Here is a 23,736-nt window from a genome sequence, read left to right as displayed (position 1 = left end):
AAAAGGCATTCAAGGTCTACCAAACATATGAAAGAGAAACTTCCTGGGTGAAAATTGTTTTATCACAGCCATTCTACATGCACTTCAGAAGAGGTCATCCACCTGAAGCTAAGCACGTTTAGGCCCGGCCAGTACTTGGTTGGGAGACCATCTAGGAAAAGCTTGGGCTGCTGCTGGAAGAGGTGTTGGTGAGGCCAGCAGGGGATGCTTATACCCTGTGGTCTGAATGTGGATCCCAATGCCCCAGTGCAGTGACACGGACACTGTGCCATGAAAACGGTGCCGTCTTTCAGATGAGATGTAAAAGTGAGGTCGTGACTCTCTGTGGTCGTAAAAGATCCTTGAGCACCCTTCATAAAGAGTAGGGGGCTAAACGGCTCACCACGGCCTAGGCATCCCCTGTCTCTGATTGGCTATCTGTCTCTCTCACCACTTCACCACCTAACAGCTAATGTGTGGTGAGTATACTGGCGCAAAAATGGCTGCCGTTGCATCATCCAAGGTGGGTGCTGCACATTAGTGGTGGTTGACGTGGCTCCCCACTCACTGAAGCACTTTGTGTTTATTCTGAAAACAAACCAGAAGACAATACCAGAGACAAGTTAAAGTACATTTATGTCAATTTACCACAATATAAAAGTGAGGTCAGCGTGCCCAAAAATGTAGGAGGCACTCGCTTTTGTGTTTATACTGCACATCCGTCTCTCTTAGTAGTCACCCATCATGCTCGGTGTGAATTATCCCCGATATCAGTTTCCCATCACCTTTATATCTTGATGAAATCTTTCCCCATGCTCATCTCTGACATCGCTTAAATTTGTTGGAATAAAGTCAAGATGAGAATGTAAAAAATGACATCTTCAGTGACATTATTCTGGCTCCCACAAGCTGATAAGCTTTCAGCAGGATCTCCACAAGCTCTGATGGCCAAAAAAATTCTGGACAACCTGCACGAATGCTTGCCATGCTGCTGATTCAGTGGGCTTCAGTTTCCTTATGAACTCATCATCAAGCATCAGCTCACAGATTTCGGGAACAAACAAAAACACCTTCCTTAATTTTGGCTTCACGTTTCTCGAGACCAAACTTATTTCTTTAACGCTGAAAAGCATCACCGTTTCTGTCCATCGCCTTGACAAAATTTTCAAAGTAATGGTGAATCTAACAAACAAAATGTCCTGACATGCAATGTCATGTTTAACAGTAAAACCGACTACCTCCTGCAGCGTCACGTCTGAGCTGTGTCATTATGCTTTAGAGTCATATAAGACTTGGTAATCAGTAGCAAATATTTTTTCCGCTAATTAAAAATTAATAATTTGTAAATAAAATTAAATAAAAATAATTTTTAAATAAAATTAATTAATTAATGACAAGGTAAACAACTCACAGCTGTTAGTAACATGTGGCGAATGTTGTATAGCAGGTCCGCGGCTTCAAAAAAAAAAAACAGGCTTTAATCTGTATAGCCGTGTCGTTCTCCGTGGGCGCGATTGCAAGGCCAAGGGGAGTTAATGAGGTGGTTGGCGCGAGTCGCACCTGAACGTGTGGATACAGTCGTTCTAAATTGCCTCATTGGCTTCCTGTGGTGTGTGATTAAGGCGCTGCGCCCACGGAGGCGCGCGGGGATGTGTGGGTGTGTGTGTATACAGTGCATCCGGAAAGTATTCACAGCACATCACTTTTTCCACATTTTGTTATCCATCCATCCATTTTCCAACCTGCTGAATCCGAACACAGGGTCACAGGGGTCTGCTGGAGCTAACCCAGCCAACACAGGGCACAAGGCAGGAACCAATCCCGGACAGAGTGCCAACCCACCGCAGACATTTTATTATGTTACAGCCTTATTCCAAAATGGATTAAATTCATTTTTGTCCTCAGAAGTCTACACACAACACCCCATAATGACAACGTGAAAAACGTTTACTTGAGGTTTTTGCAAATTTATTAAAAATAAAAAAACTGAGAAATCCCATGTACATAAGTATTCACAGCCTTTGCTCAATACTTTGTCGATGCACCTTTGGCAGCAATTACAGCCTCAAGTCTTTTTCAATATGATGCCACAAGCTTGGCACACCTATCCTTGGCCAGTTTCGCCCATTCCTCTTTGCAGCACCTCACAAACTCCATCAGGTTGGATGGGAAGCATCGGTGCGCAGCCATTTTACGATCTCTCCAGAGATGTTCAATCAGATTCAAGTCTGGACTCTGGCTGGGCCACTCAAGGACATTCACAGAGTTGTCCTGAAGCCACTCCTTTGATATCTTGGCTGTGTGCTTAGGGTCGTTGTCCTGCTGAAAGATGAACCGTCGCCCCAGTCTGAGGTCAAGAGCGCTCTGGAGCAGGTTTTCATCCAGGATGTCTCTGTACATTGCTGCAGTCATCTTTCCCTTTATCCTGATTAGTCTCCCAGTTCCTGCCGCTGAAAAACATCTCCACAGGATGATGCTGCCACCACCATGCTTCACTGTAGGGATGGTATTGGCCTGGTGATGAGCGGTGCCTGGTTTCCTCCAAACGTGACGCCTGGCATTCACACCAAAGAGTTCAATCTTTGTCTCATCAGACCAGAGAATTTTCTTTCTCATGGTCTGAGAGTCCTTCAGGTGCCTTTTGGTAAACTCCAGGCGGGCTGTCATGTGCCTTTTACTAAGGAGTGGCTTCCATCTGGCCACTCTACCATACAGGCCTGATTGGTGGATTGCTGCAGAGATGGTTGTCCTTCTGGAAGGTTCTCCTCTCTCCACAGAGGACCTCTGGAGCTCTTACAGAATGACCATCGGGTTCTTGGTCACCTCCCTGACTCTCCCCCGATCGCTCAGTTTAGATGACCAGCCAGTTCTAGGAAGAGTCCTGGTGGTTTCGAACTTCTTCCACTTACAGGCCACTGTGCTCATTGGGACCTTCAAAGCAATTTTTCTGTAACCTTCCCCAGATTTGTGCCTTGAGACAATCCTGTCTCGGAGGTCTACAGACAATTCCTTTGACTTCATGCTTGGTTTGTGCTCTGACATGAACTGTCAACTGTGGGACCTTATATAGACAGGTGTGTGCCTTCCCAAATCATGTCCAATCAACTGAATTTACCACAGGTGGACTCCAATGAAGCTGCAGAAACATCTCAAGGATGATCAGGAGAAACAGGATGCGCCTGAGCTCAATTTTGAGCTTCATGGCAAAGGCTGTGAATACTTATGTACATGGGATTTGTCAGTTTTTTTATTTTTAATAAATTTGCAAAAATCTCAAGTAAACTTTTTTCACGTTGTCATTATGGGGTGTTGTGTGTAGAATTCTGAGGAAAAAAATGAATTTAATCCATTTTGGAATAAGGCTGTAACATAACAAAATGTGGAAAAAGTGATGCACTGTGAATACTTTCCGGATGCACTGTACTGACACCAGAGAAATGCGATGGAAAGAGATATATGAACAGAAAGATGGATGGATGGATGGATGGATGAGAAAGGAAAAGGAGGTTAAAGAAAGTGAGAGAGCAGTCCAAGCCAGAGGAGGATCTGGCCACCTGGAAAGTGGAGACACCACGAGCTGGGGCCCCACACAGGAGCGTTAGGCTGACACGCTCTAGGGGCTAGTTCGCCCCACTGAAAACAAGCGAGTAGGGTGAGCAGAAAGGTGTCCTCCTGTGGGGTCTGAGGAGCGACTGCGGGTGCGCGAAAGATCAAGGGAGGAGAGCTGACCTCGACGGTCTGGCAGTGACGTCCAGAAGGAGGCCAAGACGGAGGTTAGCTGAAGGAGCTCGTGGCTGTTGGTCTCCGCCGGCTGCGAATAATGGGTGAGCCGGGGAGAAAGAGACGACGGAGGTGGGCCGGAGAGTAAAGGGAGTGAGACTGCATTTTTAACTTCTGTATTTTAACCTCGAGTTTTAAAGGATTTATTCATTGGATGGTTTTTATCCCCACTGGACACTTGTTTTTATGGATTTATTTACTAAACTTGATGCACTGCACTGTTTGTTTTGATGATTGTTTTAATAAAACCACTTAAGCACTTTTTGGATATATCCCCTGGCTTCATGTGAGATTTGTCCCCACTTGTCAGCTCATCTCAGTGACATTATCAACTGTGTTGGGTTCAGGACCCCCATTAGGACGTCGGGAGCCTGAAGAGAACCCGCATCGTCACAGCAAATTCTTTTATCTCAATGGCATCCCCGGTGGAATTACTGGTATTTATAAAAATGGTTATCCGCCTTTACTGTCCAGTCACCCTAGTTGTCCAAGACCTGGAACATCATAACTGATCTCCAGGCTAATATAAAAGTGAAGTTAACAGAGAAACCCACATAGTGACTGGAAAGGAGGAAGTGAGTTTGGAGAAGTGTCACACAAGAGAAAGAGAAGGGACAGTCACAACAAGCCAATAGGAGGGAGGGACAAGACACATGCAGAAGTGGCTACCGTAGGACATCGTGCAGCGTGTGTGTGCGCATACCACTCGTAACACCTTACTGAAATAATTACGGTAGCATAAAATGGTGTGAAACGCAGCTAGGGAAGCATGAGCCCTGCTTTCCTGTTGTTCAATAAAGCTCTCTGTAATTTCCAAATAATCTTAATGGATGTCATTTCTGCATTAAATCAAACGGGCGCATTCAAAGACTTCACTTTTAAAGCCAAAAGCAATAGCAGTTTGCCTCACCCACCTGAACACGAGGACATGTGGCAAGAGTCATTCTTACAGTTCTTTTCACTCGATCCCTCGGGACACGTACATCCGTAGCCACCATCTGGAATCTCGCAAGGAGCACCTTGCTGGCAGGAGCTAGAAGAGCACAAGTCTACTACCACCTAGTGGAGAAAAGAAAGGGATACATCTGGCAAATTAGAGATTTGTCTCGTCGTGTCATTTTCTAACCCGCGTAATCCAGACCAGTGTCACACTGGAGCCATTCCCAGCTAGCAATGGGCACAAGGCAGGAACAGACCCTGCACAGGGTGCCAGACCACTGCAAAACAGACACACACACACACACATTCAACAAACACTAGGGCCAGTTTACAACAACAACAACAACATGTATTTCTATAGCACATTTTCACGGCGTCCAGATAAGTTGCCCAACACATTTCACCGCCAGTAATTTACAAAGATATTAATTTAGCACATAATTGTATTTCACTTAAGTTTTTTCGCAACGGCATGTGATATTAATTTTTGTAAAATCGTTTGGTTTTATTTAATCGAAATAAAAATGCTTATATGTTTACAGAGCGTTTCATTTAAGTGATGCACTATTGCTAACTTTTTTATCATTTTGCTACAAAAATGTTTAAATTAGGAAAGTCAGTTTTGAACTCTGAGAACGATTATTCACTTTATTTTTTCTAGAAACTTCCAAAACTCAAAACGTCTGGGTGTGGGTATTAGAAGTTATTGGGGTGGGAAAGAAATATCATAGAGGCGAAATGTAGTAGGGGCAAAACGTGCTGGGGGTGAAATGTGAGAGGCGAAATTTCCGTAAAACCATTTTCATTCTTGCAATGTGACCCTCAGTCTTTTCCTTAATAATTCCTTCCATTAATTTACCCATGATGCACGTTAAACTTACTGACCTATAGTTTTTGAGATCTGCCCAATTGCCCTTTTCATACAATGGGAATATATTCCGTTAAGTCCAGTGTTTAAGAATGACCCCATTAAGCGGTGTAAGAGACGGCCGGCAGCTCAACCTGGCCAGGACGCCCCTGAGATGGAAGGCAGCTTTTCGAGGATATTGCCTCCCCCAAGATGCTAAATGGCAGCTCCCCTGGACTTCAGCGGTGCTCTGGATTCCCGCTGGGCACTATGGGACATGGAACTTGGCAACACAGCCCTGCTGGGTATCATGGGTGCCGCCAGGGGACGCTGTGGAAATATGGTATGGTGGGAGAATAAATTCTCATCTAGCCCGGAAGTATTAATGGATCATGAGGATGGAAGCACCAAGGTACTTAAAAACTCAAGTTCTTCATCTGACCTGGAAGTGATGGCAAGGCACGTGGAAAGAAGAGCAGAAGCACTTCCGGGTCAAGGACTATTTAAAGGACTGCTGAAGACCCAGCAGGTGAGCCAGAGTCGGGTGGAGGTGGACAAAGCTTGCTGGGAAGTGTGGAGGAGAAAGAAGAGAGAGAGGAATTTTGTACTTTGTGGTGTTGTTTGCCTGTTTATTATGGTGATGGTGCTTAGGGCACTGTTTTTGAGAAGAAAAGAAATTAAAATACTTTTACCCCATGTCGTGAGTGTCGGTATGTTGGGTTTAAAGGGGCAACAGTGACCCCTAGCATCCACAGCGGAGATTTTCAAAAGATATGCGCCAAGGTTTTATATCTGTACTCACTAACCTCCTTAAGCACTCAATGATAAATGGCTTCTGGCCCCGGTGATTTGTTGGATTTCAGCCTATGCAATCTACACAGTACTTCTCCCTCTACAATTTCCAAATTGCTCAGTACCTCCTTAGCAGTCCCCATTACGTTTGGCAGGTTCACATGTATAACCGTCAATAAAATGCAAATTCAGAGCATTTGCTGTTTCACATTCTTTAAGTGATTGGCAATAATGGATATAATGAGGTTATTAGAAATAAACTTGATGCATTAGGATTAAAAGTCAAGACAGAGGTAAAGAATTTAGGGTTAACTATTGGTTTGGGAGAAGTGCCTCAAACCAGCTTGGCAAGTGTTTCTCTGCTAAAGTCTCTCAGTCAACCCTCTCGGGAAAGCCAGGCTGCCTAACTGCCAAGCTTTACCTTAACATATGGTTTGGAGGGCAGGTGTGAAGGTGTTCTGTCCTCCCATTGGTCTGAAGTATGGCTGTTTAGGACTGGCTTGTATCAGAAGCCTTTAAGTATCATGACGCCCTATTGGCTCTAGGGGTTGGACAAAAAAATCTATAAAATTTGCTCACTCCCTCACTCTCTCTCTCTCTTACCAAAATGATGCATGAACTGAAAAGGACAACACAATGAAGAGCACAGCTTGGCAGCCATATTGAGACAGGCATGCGGCCTGTTCTGAAGAAAGCTGACCACAAATGATGCCTTAACTAGAGACATTTTTAAGTAACTAACAAGTCTGTGTGCCGCCTAAAACTACACATCACCATTTATCAGGTTGTATGGTTGCCAATATTCAAATGTACTTTGCATATTGTTATTATTTATGAATATTATCAATAATACATTATTTAAATTGTAACTTAACTCCTGCTTGTCTTTTACAACACATAATTGCCTGAGGTTATAGATGTAGAAAGGAAGGTTGGGAGAAGTTATATACTATAACCTATATTACTAAACGACAGTTTTATATATGCACGGACGGCGGACGCAGGACACACCGAGGCGCATGCGCCAGAGCGCCTCAGCGCCCCAGAGTCAAACCCAGCGGCTTCCCAGAGTCGGTAGGTGGCGCCCAAACAACACAACCTGTACGAGACCGCATAGATGTGTCCAAACAACACAACCTGGAAACTAAACTTGCTCTAATCCACTGTGCCAGCAGTCAGTGTGGCATATTTGAATCACATAACGGTAACTTCTACCTAACGACACAGCCACAGAAAAACAAAAACGAGACCGCATGGATAAAAAGAAACAAAAACGAGACCGCATGGATAAAAAGAAACAAAAACGAGACCACATGGATAAAAAGAAACAAAAACGAGACCACATGAATGCGCCCAAACAACACAACCTGTAAACTAAACTTGCTCTAATCCACTGTGCCAGCAGTCAGTGTGGCATATTTGACTCACATAACGGTAACTTCTACCTAACGACACAGCCACAGAAAAACAAAAACGAGACCGCATGGATAAAAAAGAAACAAAAACGAGACCACATGGATGCGCCCAAACAACACAACCTGTAAACTAAACTTGCTCTAATCCACTATGCCAGCACTCAGTGTGGCATATTTGAATCACATAACGGTAATTCAGTATTAAAAGTTTAAGAGTTGTACCTAACGACACAGCCACAGAGAAACAAAAACAAGACTGCATGGATAAAAACAATAAACGGAGGCTCCTACAACGCGCTTCAGAAACACCAGAAGCAAAGAAGTCACGGCTCCAAAAAGAAACAGCTCAACTAACGGAAATACAAAAACAAGCCTGTATGGATAAAAACAATGAACGAAGGCACCTACAACGCGCCTCTGAAACAGCAGAAGCAAAGGAGTCACGGCTCCAAAAACAAAGAGCTCAACGATTAGAAATACAAAACCAAGCCCGTATGCATAAAAACAATGAACGAAGGCGCCTATTAATATATGCACAGACGGCGGACGCAGGACGCACCAAGGCGCATGTGCCAGAGCGCCTCAGTGCCCCAGAGTCAAACCCAGCGGCTTCCCAGAGTCTGATTAACTATTTTGGATTTACCATTTTATGAATGTTTTGTTTCCAATTTGCTTCATTTAAACCTTTCCACTCCGATATTGTTTGTATTTATAAGTGCAACAACTCAAAGACATTTTGGACTTAAATGATGTAACAATTAAAATTCAATTTTTGTTTTAATAAATTGATTAATTTTAGTACAAATATATGTATTTAATTCAATGAAAACTTTACCAGGATGCTCCCACCCTCCATCATTTGTCATTCCTCCACGTATTGGAGGGAATAGAAACTGATTCTTGCATTTGCGATTCTTTAGAGAATTGGGGGTTTACTGGTACCTTATAAACAGTGGTAAGTCTGTGAGATTTAAATCATTCTGACAAAGGCTACATATTAATAATACAAAAGGGGAAAGTACAGCAATATATTACTCTACCAAGACAAAACACCATATTAATCAGATTACTAGGACAGCATTTTTTCACTTAATAAATATAGCAAAAGTTAGACCTCTTATAACATTGCAAGATGCTGAGACATTAGTTCATGCTTTTGTTTTCAGTCGACTGGATTATTGTAACGCTCTCCTCTCAGGACCACCCAAAAAAGGCATAAATCGGTTACAATTAGTGCAGAATGGAGCTGCTAGAATCTTAACTAGGAAAAGAAAATCTGAGCACATCACCCCAGTCCTGACGTCACTACACTGGTTACCTGTGCCCTTTAGAATTGACTTATGGTTTACAAAGCCTTCAATAATCTCACTCCATCTTATATTTCACAATGTCTGACACCTTACACTCCAAATTGTAACCTTAGACCTTCAAATGAGTGTCTGCTTAGAATTCCGAGAGCTAAACTTAAAAGAAGTGTTGAGGTGGCCTTCTGCACCTAAAATCTGGAATAGCTGACCGATAGAAATTTGCCAGGCTAATACAGTGGAGCACTTTAAAAAACTGCTGAAAACACATTACTTTAACATGGCTTTCTCATAGCGTTATCTTAGTTTAATCCTGATGCTCTGTATATTCAATTAATTATCATTATTATTCATGGTGGCTCCGAAATCTGTTCTAACCCCTACTCTCTTCTCTGTTCTTTCTCCGGTTTTCTGTGGTGGCGATCTGCACTACCACCACCTGATCAAAGCACCATGATGTCCCTACACTGATGGATTAAAGGCCAGAAGTCCACATGACCGTCATCATCAAGTTCGTCCATGTGAACCCTGAATACCATGAGGACTGATTGAGGTCATTGATGTCAGGTAGAATGCCTAGAGGGGGCTGGGTGGTCTCGTGGCTTTGGACCCCCTGCAGATTTTATTTTTTTCTCCAGCCATTTGGAGTTTTTTTTTTGTTTTTTCTGTCCTCCCTGGCCATCAGACCTTACTTATATTGTATGTTAATTAGTGTTCCCTAATTTTAATTCTTATTTATTTTGTCTTTTTTCTCTTTCTTCATCTTGTAAAGCACTTTGAGTGACATAATTTGTATGAAAATGTGCTACAGAAAGAAATGTTGTTGTTCTGTATTCTGTTATTTCTAGCTTGACTTTACTGTTCCTAATACCCTTCACCTCCTCCAAGAGGGCTTATTAGACACCAGTATACATTGTGCCATGTTTATGGAAGCAACTGTGCTAACTCTAACCTGAGTTGCTCAAATTTTTGCCCTATGGCAGGCTGTACAGTTCAACCTGCTCCTGGCGTATGCAATGTCTGCAAATTGCCATTGAAGTCATGCCAGAAATCTACACACGTATAGAAGTTTAAATGCCCTGCTCTTTTTAATTTGGGCACCGGTGACACTTGCTTGGAAGGGTTCCCAAGCTTCTTTTTGTTAAACTGTTATTCTCGCTGATCTCACGGGATTGCATGTGTTCAATAGGAGAGGCCACTCTGTGTTATTAACGAATGCGGAAACGCTTTTCCCCAAGCTTAAGGGAAACACAACACTATCCTGATCATTCCCAAACTATGCTTTTTATGAGCTTCTGTTCTTGTCCGAGCCTGTAGTCCACACCTATCTTCCTCCCCAGGTGCCCCCCTTACTCATTATTGAAATAATGATATTTCCAGCCACTCCTTCAAAGAAAACAGACTTTTAATACCCTTAACCCTTTGACTGAAAGACACACTAAGTCTCTTTCATTTCTTGCATTCTTAGACTGCATAGTAACTCCAGATATAATTTACAGAGAATGTGGTTTTAACAATGGCTGATGTCTTCCAAGAGTGGATGGGAATTATAAAAGGTTGCCTACTAAAGAGGATGGATTGATGGATGCACTTCTTAACACAAACAAATGGGCCGGTATGTTCAAACCCTTACGGTAATTACAGGGGGTTTTCTTACCACATGCAATTGATGATCAATAGAATGGGATGCACCTGAGCCAAATTTCAAGTGCAAAAATCTAAGAGTTTCAATACTTGTGGTAGTTATTATTAAAGTTATTATTAAGTTATTAAAAATAAAAATTCTATAAAATTCTAAAATCCTTTTGATTTTATCATTCTGCATTGACCGTTGCATGATATGCAAGTAAAAAATGAATTTAAATGATTTTGGCCCAAGGGTGCAACATAACAAAATGTGAATAAAGTGATGGAGTCTCAATATTCTCCGACTCTGCTATAGATCAGTCTATATATATAAAATTCTTTTCGCGTTTGAAACAGAAATTACGTATGACCACGCGATATGGAAATTACGTATGAAACGGAAATTACGTATGACCACGCAATATGGAAATTACGTATGAAACGGAAATTACGTATGACCACACGATATGGAAATTACGTATGAAACGGAAATTACGTATGACCACGCAATATGGAAATTACGTATGAAACGGAAATTACGTATGACCACACGATATGGAAATTACGTATGAAACGGAAATTACGTATGACCACACGATATGGAAATTACGTATGAAACGGAAATTACGTATGACCACGCGATATGGAAATTACGTATGAAACGGAAATTACGTATGACCACGCGATATGGAAATTACGTATGAAACGGAAATTACGTATGACCACGCGATATGGAAATTACGTATGAAACGGAAATTACGTATGACCAAACGATATGGAAATTTCCTATGACCACTTAACATATTATAATACAGGAACTAATCACTTTATTTGTGGACGCCATTTTTATATCATCTTTACGAATTGTTATTATTTGTGTGAGAGTTGTTTTATTGATATTGAAAAGAAGTTAACACAAAACGCCGATCTATCCCATAGAAGTGCGCCCCGCGTCGCCCCCTCCCCCTCCCCTGTCGCGGAAACTGCCACACTGTAACTTTTTTTTAGTTGGCAGTACTTGATAGTAGAAGAGATGAGGAAAACAGCTTTGCGTCTTTCTACTTTTTAACTGCGCCGAGCTGTAAACAATGTGAAGACGAGACCGGCTTCAGCAGCGAGGGGTCATGAGAACAAACTGGACGCTGGGAGGCGCATAATGTCAGGCTGCTCCGCTGAGTCGAGAGCTTCACAGTTTCGGGCAGCATCCTCTCTTCTTGCACTGTTTGCGACACTTCAAGTTCCCCGTCGGCTCCTAGGAGAGTGGAAATCTTTGCGAATGAGTGTAATCGGCGCCATCGAAGCAGGTCTCTGTTTGTAAATTGCCCTGCACGACTACTTACTGTCCCTTAAGGTAAGTTCGGATCACTAAAACCCCACAACATTCAAGGTTGCTTTTGTGATTAATCATTTTAAGAAGTAAATCACAGGCACGAAGTGCAAGGTTGTCAGGCAGAAATTTGGACGATCACATAGAAAATGTAATTTCTATACCACACCGGTTGTGTAGCTCCTTTCACAAGGGATCTACTACTTACCTGTTGTGTTATATCCATCCATCCATTTTCCAACCCGCTGAATCCGAACACAGGGTCACGGGGGTCTGCTGGAGCCAAACCCAGCCAACACAGGGCACAAGGCAGGAAACAATCCTGGGCAGGGTGCCAACCCACCGCAGGACACACACAAACACACCCACACACCAAGCACACACTACGGCCAATTTAGAATCGCCAATCCACCTAACCTGCATGTCTTTGGAATGTGGGAGGAAACCGGAGCGCCCGGAGGTAACCCACGCAGACACTGGGAGAACATGCAAACTCCACGCAGGGAGGACCCGGGAATCGAACCCAGGTCCCCAGATCTCCCAACTGCGAGGCAGCAGCGCTACCCACTGCGCCACCGTGCCACCCACTGTTGTGTTATAGCGCCTTTAAAATGTAGTTTACCCGAAACCACTCCAGTAGTGCTCAATGTATCTTTACTTCTTAAATGTTAATGTTTTATTGTTTAATAACTTATAGACTGCATTTTATTTTTTTCCCTTGCACTCAGTGAGCGAAGCCACTGGGTAATCACCTAGTTAGGAATATAATGCATTACCATAACCGTGCAATTCAAACATCACTTTGTTCAGATGCAATGACTATCACCCTGAAAATCACTTGACTCATGTATGTGACGTGCAGGTACCCAGTTTGAGGACCACTGGTTCAGGCTTTGCTAAGTTTAGAATTTTAAGATGCCATTGTGTCTGTTCAGGACTGTCAGTCCTCCCTGACTCACCATGATGATTGTAATGAGGTAGGACACGAGAGTTCTGAGGAGCACAGATCTAAGCCAGAAAAGAGTACATCTCTTTCTCCACATAAGAATGGAGCCGCTGTCTTTAGCAACAAATATGTTGAAGCTTGGAGTCTTCTTCATAAGGAGAGATTGTGATACTGATCAATGGATGAGAGTGGCAACCGGTGCAATCTTGGACCATGATGCTTTTGGAGAAACTGAATTTTTGGATTGAATTCTTGGTTTAACAAGAAACCAAAGTCTGTACTTTCACCTGATTATAAACTGTTTATAGTGACCAAATGGAAATGATTACAAACACAAGCAACAGAGAAGGGTTTTCATCACAGGGTTTCTAGATGTGAGCCAGGAGTTAAGACATCTGGTGGTATCGATAGTTAGTCAGTTAGATACATTTATATAGCGCTTTTATCATAGACGGTAGGGCAGTTGTCTCAAACTCTGGTCCTGGAGGGCCGCAGTGGCTGCAGGTTTTCATTCTAACCTTGTGGACAGCACACTGATGCAGGGATTTGTGTGTCTGCCTTTCAGATCCAAGGCTCTGGGTTCAAATCTAGCGTCCACATGCTGTGTATGTGGATTTTGGGTTTTTCTTGTGGTGCTACAGTCCTTTATTCTCATTCCAGAGATAAGCCTGCTAGATTAATGGGGTTTCTAATATGGAGGTTTGGGGTGTTTCTGTGAGGAGGCGCTGAGACTAAGCTTTCTCTAGGGTTTGATCCTGCCTTGCTGAAGACGCTGCCAGGATAGACTCTGCTGCCCCTGAAACCTTGAACTTGAGAATATTATGTGGTGTTAAATTTTCTTAATTAGTGACCTGTTTTTGCTGTTGATTAACTTCTTTTGAATTAATTGTAACTGGCTTGCTCTTGAAGACTCAGACCCTTTAATTGTTTCTTTTTCCTTAAGTAGCAGCCAAACAATAATGAGATACAAAATGAGCCAAAACAGGACCAGCAAACGGTGACCATCATACAGTATCTGAAAATAAAGAAAGGTGAAGGTCTCAGGAATGTTGATCTGCTCAGGTCCACAAAACGTTTTATTAGAGCTCTTAGAAAAGAGAAAATCCACAATTTCAGAAATGTCTGCTAATGCAAAACGAGAGCAGCAACAAGCCATGGAATTAAAGAACGACTTTAACTAACAGCAAGAATCAGAGCCTAATGAAGTTGGAGTTTGAGGCCCTGACTTAGTTGGTCTTCTGTCGGCCCCCTCACTTCACATTTCATTTCTGTTTGGGTGCCATTTAAAGAAAGAAATGAAGCAATTCAGAGGAATGAATCTTAAAAAAACAAGTCAATTAAAATGAAAGGAGAAGGAGTTCATTAGCAGCTAAAACTGGTCACCAATTAATAAAAGGGTTAGAATGAAAACCTGCAGCCACTGCGGCCCTCCAGTACCAGAGTTGGGGATCTCTGCAGTAGGGAGTCACTTCAACCACTGCCAATGTGTAGAATCCACCTTAATGATGGGACGGCAGCCATTCACATGCCAGTCTGCTCACCACACATTAGCTATTAGGTGGTGAAGGGGTGACAGAGATAGTTAGCCAGAAAGAGTAAGGGGGACAAGTAGGAGGCCAGAATGACCAGGCCATGTTGGGCAATTCAGTCAGGACATTAGGAAACGCCCTATTGTTTTTGAAAAATACTCAGGGATCTTCCATGTTCAAAGTGTTGTACCGTGTTAGCCATAGATTGATACAGGAGAAAGTAGGGTGAAATGACACCTTTTATTAGCTAACTAAATAAATTACAAATGCAAGCTTTCGAGGCAGCTAAGGCCCCTTCATCAGCCATGGTGTTACACCTTGGGAACACCCTACGTATGTTCAAAAGGAGTAAGGACCACCTTCAGATTTCTCATCTGAAGGGCGAAGGTGTTTCTGTCACTACACGGAAGGCATTGGGATCCACATAGGGCCTCCTGATGGTCTCACCATCACCTCTTCCTGTAGCAACCCAAGACTCTTCTAGATGGTCTCCCATCCAAGTCCTGGTTGCAGTGGCGTAGCTATGGGTGGGCGGAGGCGGCGGTCCGCCCCGGGCGGCACATTTTTGGGGGCGGCATTATTGGCCAAAAGGCTCAGAACACTTCACGTGTAAGCAGCAGGGTTCGGAAAAATATCACTCGTGAATGAAAAAAGTCAAATTCTCTGATTTTCATCCACAAATGCTTCAAAAATCATTTTCAGACGGTCCTTCAGTGGCGGCATCAGGAGGCAATAACAAAAATTAACAGAAACATTACACCGATAATAATTTCTAGGAAGATAAACAACTAATTCGCAATGTATAATTTCGTTTCGTTAACAATCTGAATGCGTTCTTGCTCATCCCCACCTATCGCTTGTACACCACACTGGTTCTGGTTTTCACAGAGTAATTATATTAAACTAATAATCAGAACACGGCTTATCAGTGCGTCTATACTGTATTCTTGTCTAGTTGATGCTTATAAATAATTATACTGTATGTGAAAAATATTGCTGTTTCTCTATATATAAATAAATATATGCAAAATGTATCTTAATTTTTCTCCATACGTCATTTTAATTTTCTATTTAAATAGGTTAACATATTCAGATACGCTGGAGGGTAGCAAATTGAAGCCCTGCCCTGCCCCGAGTGGCGCAAACTCCAGCTACGCCACTGTCTGGTTGAGCCCAAACGTGCTTAGATTCAAGTGGATGGCCTGTTCTGAAGTGCCGGTGGTGACCCGTGCTGGTCGGGACAGTTGCAGTACATGTGTAGACACTTGACATGTTTCAATATCTGGTCCAAATGAGTCCTGGTCATAAGAGATCCAGGAGCAGCTGTTCCAGCCATCACTCACTAAAAGGATTCTGATCCCAGAAAAAGAAAAAGTATGATATTCAGGTTTTGTTCTCAAGGTTGAATTGAATGAGGTATAAATCCACCTTAATACCACCTCGGATTAGAGTTTCTGGCAGGATGACTGTGCTTGACTGTGTGAGTTCATACTGGTTGGGGAGCTCGGGCCCCTTTGCGTATGTGATTTTTGTTATATTGTGTGTTCTTTTTTTCGTTATTTGATTAAGATAGATAGATAGATACCACCAAACTCCTTGGTGGCAGGGCCCCAGGGGTGGATGAGATACGCCCAGAGTTCCTAAAGGCTCTGGATGTTGTAGGGCTGTCTTGGTTGACACGTCTCTACAACATCGCATGGACATCAGGGACAGTGCCTCTGGATTGGCAGACCGGGGTGGTGGTCCCCCTCTTTAAGAAGGGGGACTGGAGGGTGTGTTCCAACTACAGAGGGATCACACTCCTCAGCCTCCCTGGAAAAGTCTATTCAGGGGTTCTGGAGAGGAGGGCCCGTCGGATAGTCGAGCTTCGGATTCAGGAGGAACAGTGTGGTTTTCGTCCTGGTTGCGGAACAGTGGACCAGCTCTACACCCTTAGCAGGGTCCTGGAGGGTGCATGGGAGTTCGCCCAACCAGTCTACATGTGTTTTGTGGACTTGGAAAAGGCGTTCGACCGTGTCCCTCGGGGAATCCTGAAGGGGGGTGCTCCGGGAGTATGTAGTACCGGACCCCCTGATAAGGGCGGTTCGGTCCCTGTACAACCGGTGTCAGAGCTTGGTCCGCATTGCCGGCAGTAAGTCGAACCCGTTTCCAGTGAGAGTTGGACTCCGCCAGGGCTGCCCTTTGTCACCGATTCTGTTCATAACTTTTATGGACAGAATTTCTAGGCGCAGCCAGGGTGTTGAGGGGGTCCGGTTTGGTGGGCTCAGGATTGGGTCACTGCTTTTTGCAGATGATGTTGTCCTGTTTGCTTCATCAGGCCGTGATCTTCAGCTCTCTCTGGATCGGTTCGCAGCTGAGTGTGAAGCGGCTGGGATGGGAATCAGCACCTCCAAATCCGAGGCCATGGTCCTCAGCCGGAAAAGGGTGGAGTGCCCTCTCAGGGTTGGGAGCGAGATCCTGCCTCAAGTGGAGGAGTTCAAGTATCTCAGGGTCTTGTTCACGAGTGAGGGAAGAATGGAGCGTGAGATCGACAGGCGGATCGGTGCGGCGTCCGCAGTGATGCGGGCTCTGCATCGATCTGTCGTGGTGAAAAAGGAGCTGAGCCATAAGGCAAAGCTCTCAATTTACCGGTCGATCTATGTTCCTACCCTCACCTATGGTCATGAGCTATGGGTAGTGACCGAAAGAACGAGATCGCGAATACAAGCGGCTGAAATGAGTTTCCTCCGCAGGGTGTCTGGGCTTTCCCTTAAAGATAGGGTGAGAAGCTCAGTCATCCGGGAGGGGCTCAGAGTAGAGCCGCTGCTCCTCCGCATCGAGAGGAGTCAGATGAGGTGGCTCGGGCATCTGATCAGGATGCCTCCTGGACGCCTCCCTGGTGAGGTGTTCCAGGCACGTCCAACCGGGAGGAGGCCCCGGGGAAGACCCAGGACACGCTGGAGGGACTATGTCTCCCGGCTGGCCTGGGAACGCCTCGGGATTCTCCCGGAAGAGCTAGAAGAAGTGGCCGGGGAGAGGGAAGTCTGGGCATCTCTGCTCAAGCTGCTGCCCTCCGCGACCCGACCTCGGATAAGCGGAAGAGGATAGATAGATAGATAGATAGATAGATAGATAGATAGATAGATAGATAGATAGATAGATAGATAGATAGATAGATAGATAGATACTTTATTAATCCCAAGGGGAAATTCACAAATTAATATTATTAATTTTAATTAATTAATTAATTAATTAGATTAATATATTTATTACAATTTCTCAGTCTCTGTGTATGAGTGTGTGTGTGCGAGGTCAAGGCTGGGTGTGTTCCTGGAGTCCCCACAATAAAAAAGGGGACCACTATAAAAGGGTCTGTGTCTGTCTGTCTGGTTGCTAGTGTTAGGAAGAAAAATGTAAACATAGGCAAAACATGTACAAGAAGGTTAGAAAAATATATATATTTTTTATTAAAAACACCAAATGAGGGTCTAAAAATAATAAAATTGGTCTAATCAGCCTTTGCCTGTTATCCAACTTGAAGAGCCAATCCTAGAAAAGTGAATGTCCATCCATCCATCCATTATCCAACCCGCTATATCCTAACTACAGGGTCACGGGGGTCTGCTGGAGTCAATCCCAGCCAACACAGGGCATGAAACAAACCCCGGGAAGGGTGCCAGCCCACCGCAGGTCACATTCACACCAAGCACACACTAGGGCCAATTTAGAAAAAGTGAATGTTTAATGTTAAATTCATATAAGTGTTTGCTTAATTTCGATAGAATATAATTGTCTCATCTCTATATATATAAAATCCAGCGTCTGTCTGTCTTTCTGTCTGTCTGTCTGTCCGCTTTTCACGAGAGAACTACTCAACGGATTTAGATCGGGTTTTTTTCTATAATTCTCTTGAACATTCCAGTTGATTTTATGACTTCTCTCTCATCATGTTAAGTATTATAGTTCAGTTGCGGCACCGATTTATTCGCACGAATCTGAGAAAGTGGCTGTGGGCCGAGGGGAGGAGGAGCGGGACCTCAGGATTAGGGAGCCGGGCGGGGGGCCTTCCTCACTCACGCGCCAGCCTCAGGGTGTGTATCTTACTTCCTCTTAGCTAGCGAACGAGAGAACTACTTAACGGATTTAGATCATTTTTTTCTATAATTTGCTTGAACATTCCGGTTGATTTCGCGACTTCTCTCTCATTGCGCTAAGAATCATAGTTTGCTTGCAGGAGCGATATACTCGCGCTAATCTGAGACAGAGACTGCGGGGCGAGGGGAAGGGGAAGTGTGACGTCAGGAGTGGGGAGCCGGGCAGGGTCCTCCTCACTGTCCTGTCTCAGTACTACGCGGGCAGAGCTGCGGGGGACAGCTAGTGTTTTATATACAGAACCTGACAGAATCTAATCAATAATATTTTAGAATAAGCTCTTAAAGCACTGAGGAAGCAGATTCTCTTCCCATTTCTTTTTCTTCTCCATTTATCTTTATCTGCCTATTAAACTCATCAATTTATTTATTTGATTTGTCTTCAATCCTATTTTTTGTAAAAATTGATCTATTTGTATGAAATGATGACAATAAAATCAATAAAATTAAAAAAAAAAAGAATATGGTATAGTGTGGGTGGCACAGTGGCACAGTGGGTAGTGCTGCTGCCTTGCAGTTAGGAGACCTGGGTTCGCCTCCCTGCGTGGAGTTTGCATGTTCTCCCCGTGTCTGCGTGGGTTTCCTCCCACAGTTCAAAGACATGCAGGTTAGGTGGATTGGCGATTCTAAATTGTCCCTAGTGTGTGTGTGCTTGGTGTGTGTGTGTCCTGTGGTGGGTTGGCGCCCTGCCTGGGATTAATTCCTGCCTTGTGCCCTGTGCTGGCTGGGATTGACTCCAGCAGACCCCAAAACCCTGTGTTCGGATTCAGCGGGTTGGAAAATGGATGGGCGGATGGTATAGTCTTATACTCCCGGTAAGTTAACAAGAAATACAGTCGTGGCCAAAAGTTTTGAGAATGACACAAATATTAATTTTCACAAAGTTTGCTGCCTAAGTTTTAATGATGGCAATTTGCATCTACTCCAGAATGTTACGAAAGAGTGATCAAATGAATTGCAATTAATTGCAAAGTCCCTCTTTGCCCTGAAAATGAACTTCATCCCAAAAAACCCATTTCCACTGCATGCCAGCCCTGTCACAAAATGACCTGCTGACATCATTTCAGTTAACACGGGTGAGAGTGTCGACGAGGACAAGGCTGGAGATCACTCTGTTATGCTGATTGAGTTTAAACAGAGAGGTTCAATTGTTCTGAAGAAGGCTTCAGGGTGCCCAAGAAAGTCCAGCAAGCACCAGGACCATCTCGTAAAGTTGATTCAGCTGTGGGATTGGGGGGCACCACCAGTGTAAAGCTTGCTCAGGAATGGCCGCAGACAGGTGTGAGTGAGGTGAAGACTTTTGGAGGATGGCCTGATGTCAAGAAGGGCAGCAGAGAAGCCAAGAAAAACATCAGGGACAGACTGAGATTCTGGGATTGGACTGCTGAGGTAAAGTCATTTTCTCTGATGAATTCCTGTGTCAGGCCAACAGTAAAGCATCCTGGGACTATTCATGTCTGGGGTTGCTTCTCAGCCAAGGGAGTGCAGGGCTCGCTCACAATTTTGCCTAAGAACACAGTGTCGTACATGGCTGGGGGTCAGACCCGGCCGGGACGCCTGGAAGGACTAGGTCGTGGCATATTTGTCCTCCGGGCCACGAGGGGGCAACTGCCCTGGAGTAGAAGAGGCCCACGGAAGGGGAGCACGGAGTCTCAAGACCGTTGGGGCCTCTGGTCACCACCAGGGGGCGCCCCGAGCCTCATGGAGCCCAGGACTTATTTACTTCCGCCACAATCATGGAGGACGATCCTTCCAGGGTCACCCAGAGTGCTTCCGGGTGCTTTCCTGATGCTTCTGCCACACCAGGACGTGACGTTATGTAGAGCAGCTGGAGCTCATCCGGGTGAGGATAAGAGGGGCCGCCTCCCTCCAATCAGGGAGCTGGAGTCGGGAGCAGGAGCAGGACGAAGCTCCTGGAGAGAGAGTTCAGGTGGCCCAGGGACAAGGAGAGAGAAGGCCCAGGAGAAGGGAGACTGGGGCTAGAAGCACTGTGTGAGTTGTGCGGGACTGAGTTGTGTTGTTGTGTGGAAGAAAATAAAGTATAATTTGGATAAAGATTTGGTCTCCGACTGGTGGTGTCCGGGCAATTATCACAACAGTCATGAATGAGATCAAAACATCCTCCGAGAACAACTTGTCCCAAACATCCAAGAACAGTTTGGTGACCAACAATGCCTTTTCCAGCATGATGGAGCACCATGTCATAAGGAAAAAGTGATAACTAAGTGGCCCGGGGAGCAATACATCGACATTTTGGGTCCATGGCCAGGAAACTTCCCACTGAGAACTTGTGGTCAATCCTCAAGAGGCGGGTGGACAAACAAAAAGCCACCAATTCTGACAAACTCCAAGCATTGATTATGCAAGAATGGGCTGCCATCAGTCAGGATTTGACCCAGAAGTTGACTGACAGCATGCCTGGGCGAATAACAGAGCCAATGAAAAAGAAAGAAGGGCCAACACTGTAAATATTGACTCTGTGCATAAACGTAATGTAATGGTCAGTAAAAGCCTTTGAAACTTATGAAATGCTTGTAATTCTACTTCAGTGTACCAGAGAAACATCTGACAAAAAGATCTAAAAACACTGAAGCAGCAAACTTTGTGAAAACCAACACTTGTGTCATTCTCCAAACTTTTGGCCACGACTTTGGAACTTTCTCAGCTATAATTGTAAAACAGAGAGTTAATTAAGTCAGTTAGGAGTTGGCATGGACTGTTAGATATGTTTGAAAATAGCAGATTGGCACCCAGTTTTCTGACCGTGCTTAACGTGCCTAAAGTACGACAGTACAACCAAACCAAGAGGAATGAAACATGATAAACAAGTCTTAAGCAGAACTTTTCTTTTCTTTAATAGCGGTTTTTCTCCTTTTCTTGTGTGAAATGTTTTGCTTTGAATTTTGCTAAAACTCTTAAAATGAGGGTGGCATGGAGGCGCAGTACCTCACAGTAAGGAGACCTGGGTTCGCCTCCCTGCGTGGAGTTTGCATGTTCTCCCCGTGTCTGTGTGGGTTTCCTCCCACAGTCCAAAGACATGCAGGTTAGATGGACTGGCGATCCTAAATTGTCCCTAGTGTGTGCCCTGCGGTGGGCTGGCGCCCTGCCCGGGATTTGTTCCTGCCTTGCGACCTGTGCAGGCTGGGATTGGCTTCAGCAGACCCCCGTGACCCTGTAGTTAGGATATAGTGGGTTGGATAATGACTGACTGACTTTTAAAATGAAGATATTTGGTCTGTGGAAGTATTTGAACATGTGTTACACAATCCTATGAAGCAAACTAAAAGCTGCAGAACTTTGGTAATTTGGGATTAACACAGCAACACCAACATTATCCACCGGCAATAGCAGCGTGGTGATGACTTTCTTGCACCTGCTTGTGCCACCTGAATGTGGTTTATAGCTGTAATGCTAATGGCTGATAACTTCACGTTGTGAGCAATGGTTGAAAATAACACTCGATTGCCACACACGTCGGGAGCCCAAAGCCTTGACATGACTAGGCTACAGTTGTTAAACCAGACCACCACCGCATTTTCACAGTAAAACACTTTTTACTTTAAGAGTGGTCAGTTTGACGAGTGAGTGTGGAGAGGAAGAGGTGAAAATGGACGATTAGGAATGGGATTGGCTGCCTATTCTTATGCCAGACCAAATGGACAACCCATCTAAGAAGTTAAAAACACGAGGTCTGCTTTGATTATTTAGATATTGGCCCGTCTTAGACGGGTAGCACAGCTAGTCTCTAATAAAGTGTGGCACCCACTCCAGGTTTAAAACAAATGCATGAAAATAAGTTGCACCTCCGTTTTTTCTTTTGTAAAAGAGTTGACTTTTCATTTGCCCACTGCCAGAGCGACACCTTCAGGGCTCACCCTGCCAGGGAGAGAGGGGGCACTGCCACTCACAGTTTTGTCCTCCACAGCTACAAGGAGACGCCCCTTGAGAGAAATTAACCCCTCCCCTTCCGGCCTAAGAGCTATTAAAATCCAACGCTCCCCCCCCCCACCAATTATGTCAGCATGTCATTTGGACCCGGACTGCATTGCGGACGAGCTCTGATGCCATGACCCGCTCATAAGAGCCACTTTAAGTGGAGCCAAACAGGCTACTTATGTTAAATTTTGCACTTGTAATTAAAAGGGGTGACCCAGCTGCCCCCTTCAACACCTCATACAGCCATCCTGTGTTCTTTCCCCCCCCCCGTTACCATGCCATACAACTAGGCGCCAACTGTCTTACAGCATTAAGATTAAGAGGGACCCAGCGAGCCACACATAAATGTTACGTCTTCTTTGTCATTGAACTCTTGGTGAAGAGCTACATGAAAATATGCCAAACTCATCCAAACTTGTTTCCCAGTATTTAGCCAGCTTAAGTTTTGGCATCATGCCCATTTCAGCCTGGCACACATGCCTCTTAGCACTTCGCCACCTTTACTCTGCTGATTATACAACTCCACCTACACGATCCTTTAGGGCCACAGCCCCAGAATATCAGCCACTTCTGTGTTACATGCTAGTGATGATGAAACGTTAATTCTAGGGGTTTATTTGTCACATAATGTTTGGGACAAAGACCCATTCTTCCTTGATTTAGCCCTCTGGTCCTGAGTTTAAAATTACAAATCAAAAAATTCAGATATCGTAATTAAAGTGCACAAGGCCAACTTTCATTGAAGGGGATTGGCAGACATTTTGGTGACACCATGTAGAAATGACAACACTTTATCTACATGGTGCGTATTTCAGGGCACCATAATGAGTGGGACACAGCAATGGTGGGTCTATTAAAGCCGTCACATTTAGGACTTTGTCACATATCCCTTGCATGCAATAACTGCTTGAAGTCTGCGATTTGTAGACCTCACCAAGTGCTGAGGATCTTCTCTGGTGGTGCTCTTTTATCACAAGTTTTGATAGAATTTGTGGTATAGGAGGTCCACGGCTACAACAAAATGGCCAGGTTTTAAATCCATAAACCCGTGCCACTCTCCGTGGGCACGATTGCACAACTGCGGGGAGTTAATGAGGTAGTTGGGACAAGTCGCGCTGCATGTGCGGGTGCCATCGTTCTCAATTGCTTAATTGGCTTCCTGTGGCGTGTAATTAAGGCGCTGTGC

General features: G+C 44.4%; 1 protein-coding gene across 1 annotated transcript in view; it reads right to left on the bottom strand.

Moving 5' to 3' along the window:
- LOC114647652 (protein jagged-1b) overlaps positions 1-23,736 on the bottom strand; it is a 254,043-nt gene that overhangs the window by 4,559 nt on the left and 225,748 nt on the right. The window contains exon 11 of the mRNA XM_051919226.1: positions 4,674-4,818. Within this exon, the coding sequence (XP_051775186.1) occupies positions 4,674-4,818 (145 nt within the window). The remainder of the gene's footprint in view (positions 1-4,673; positions 4,819-23,736) is intronic.

The sequence above is a fragment of the Erpetoichthys calabaricus genome, chromosome 1 (genome assembly GCF_900747795.2).
Source record: "Erpetoichthys calabaricus chromosome 1, fErpCal1.3, whole genome shotgun sequence".
Taxonomy (NCBI): Eukaryota; Metazoa; Chordata; class Cladistia; order Polypteriformes; family Polypteridae; genus Erpetoichthys; species Erpetoichthys calabaricus.
This window is presented reverse-complemented; position numbering and strand designations above follow the sequence as displayed.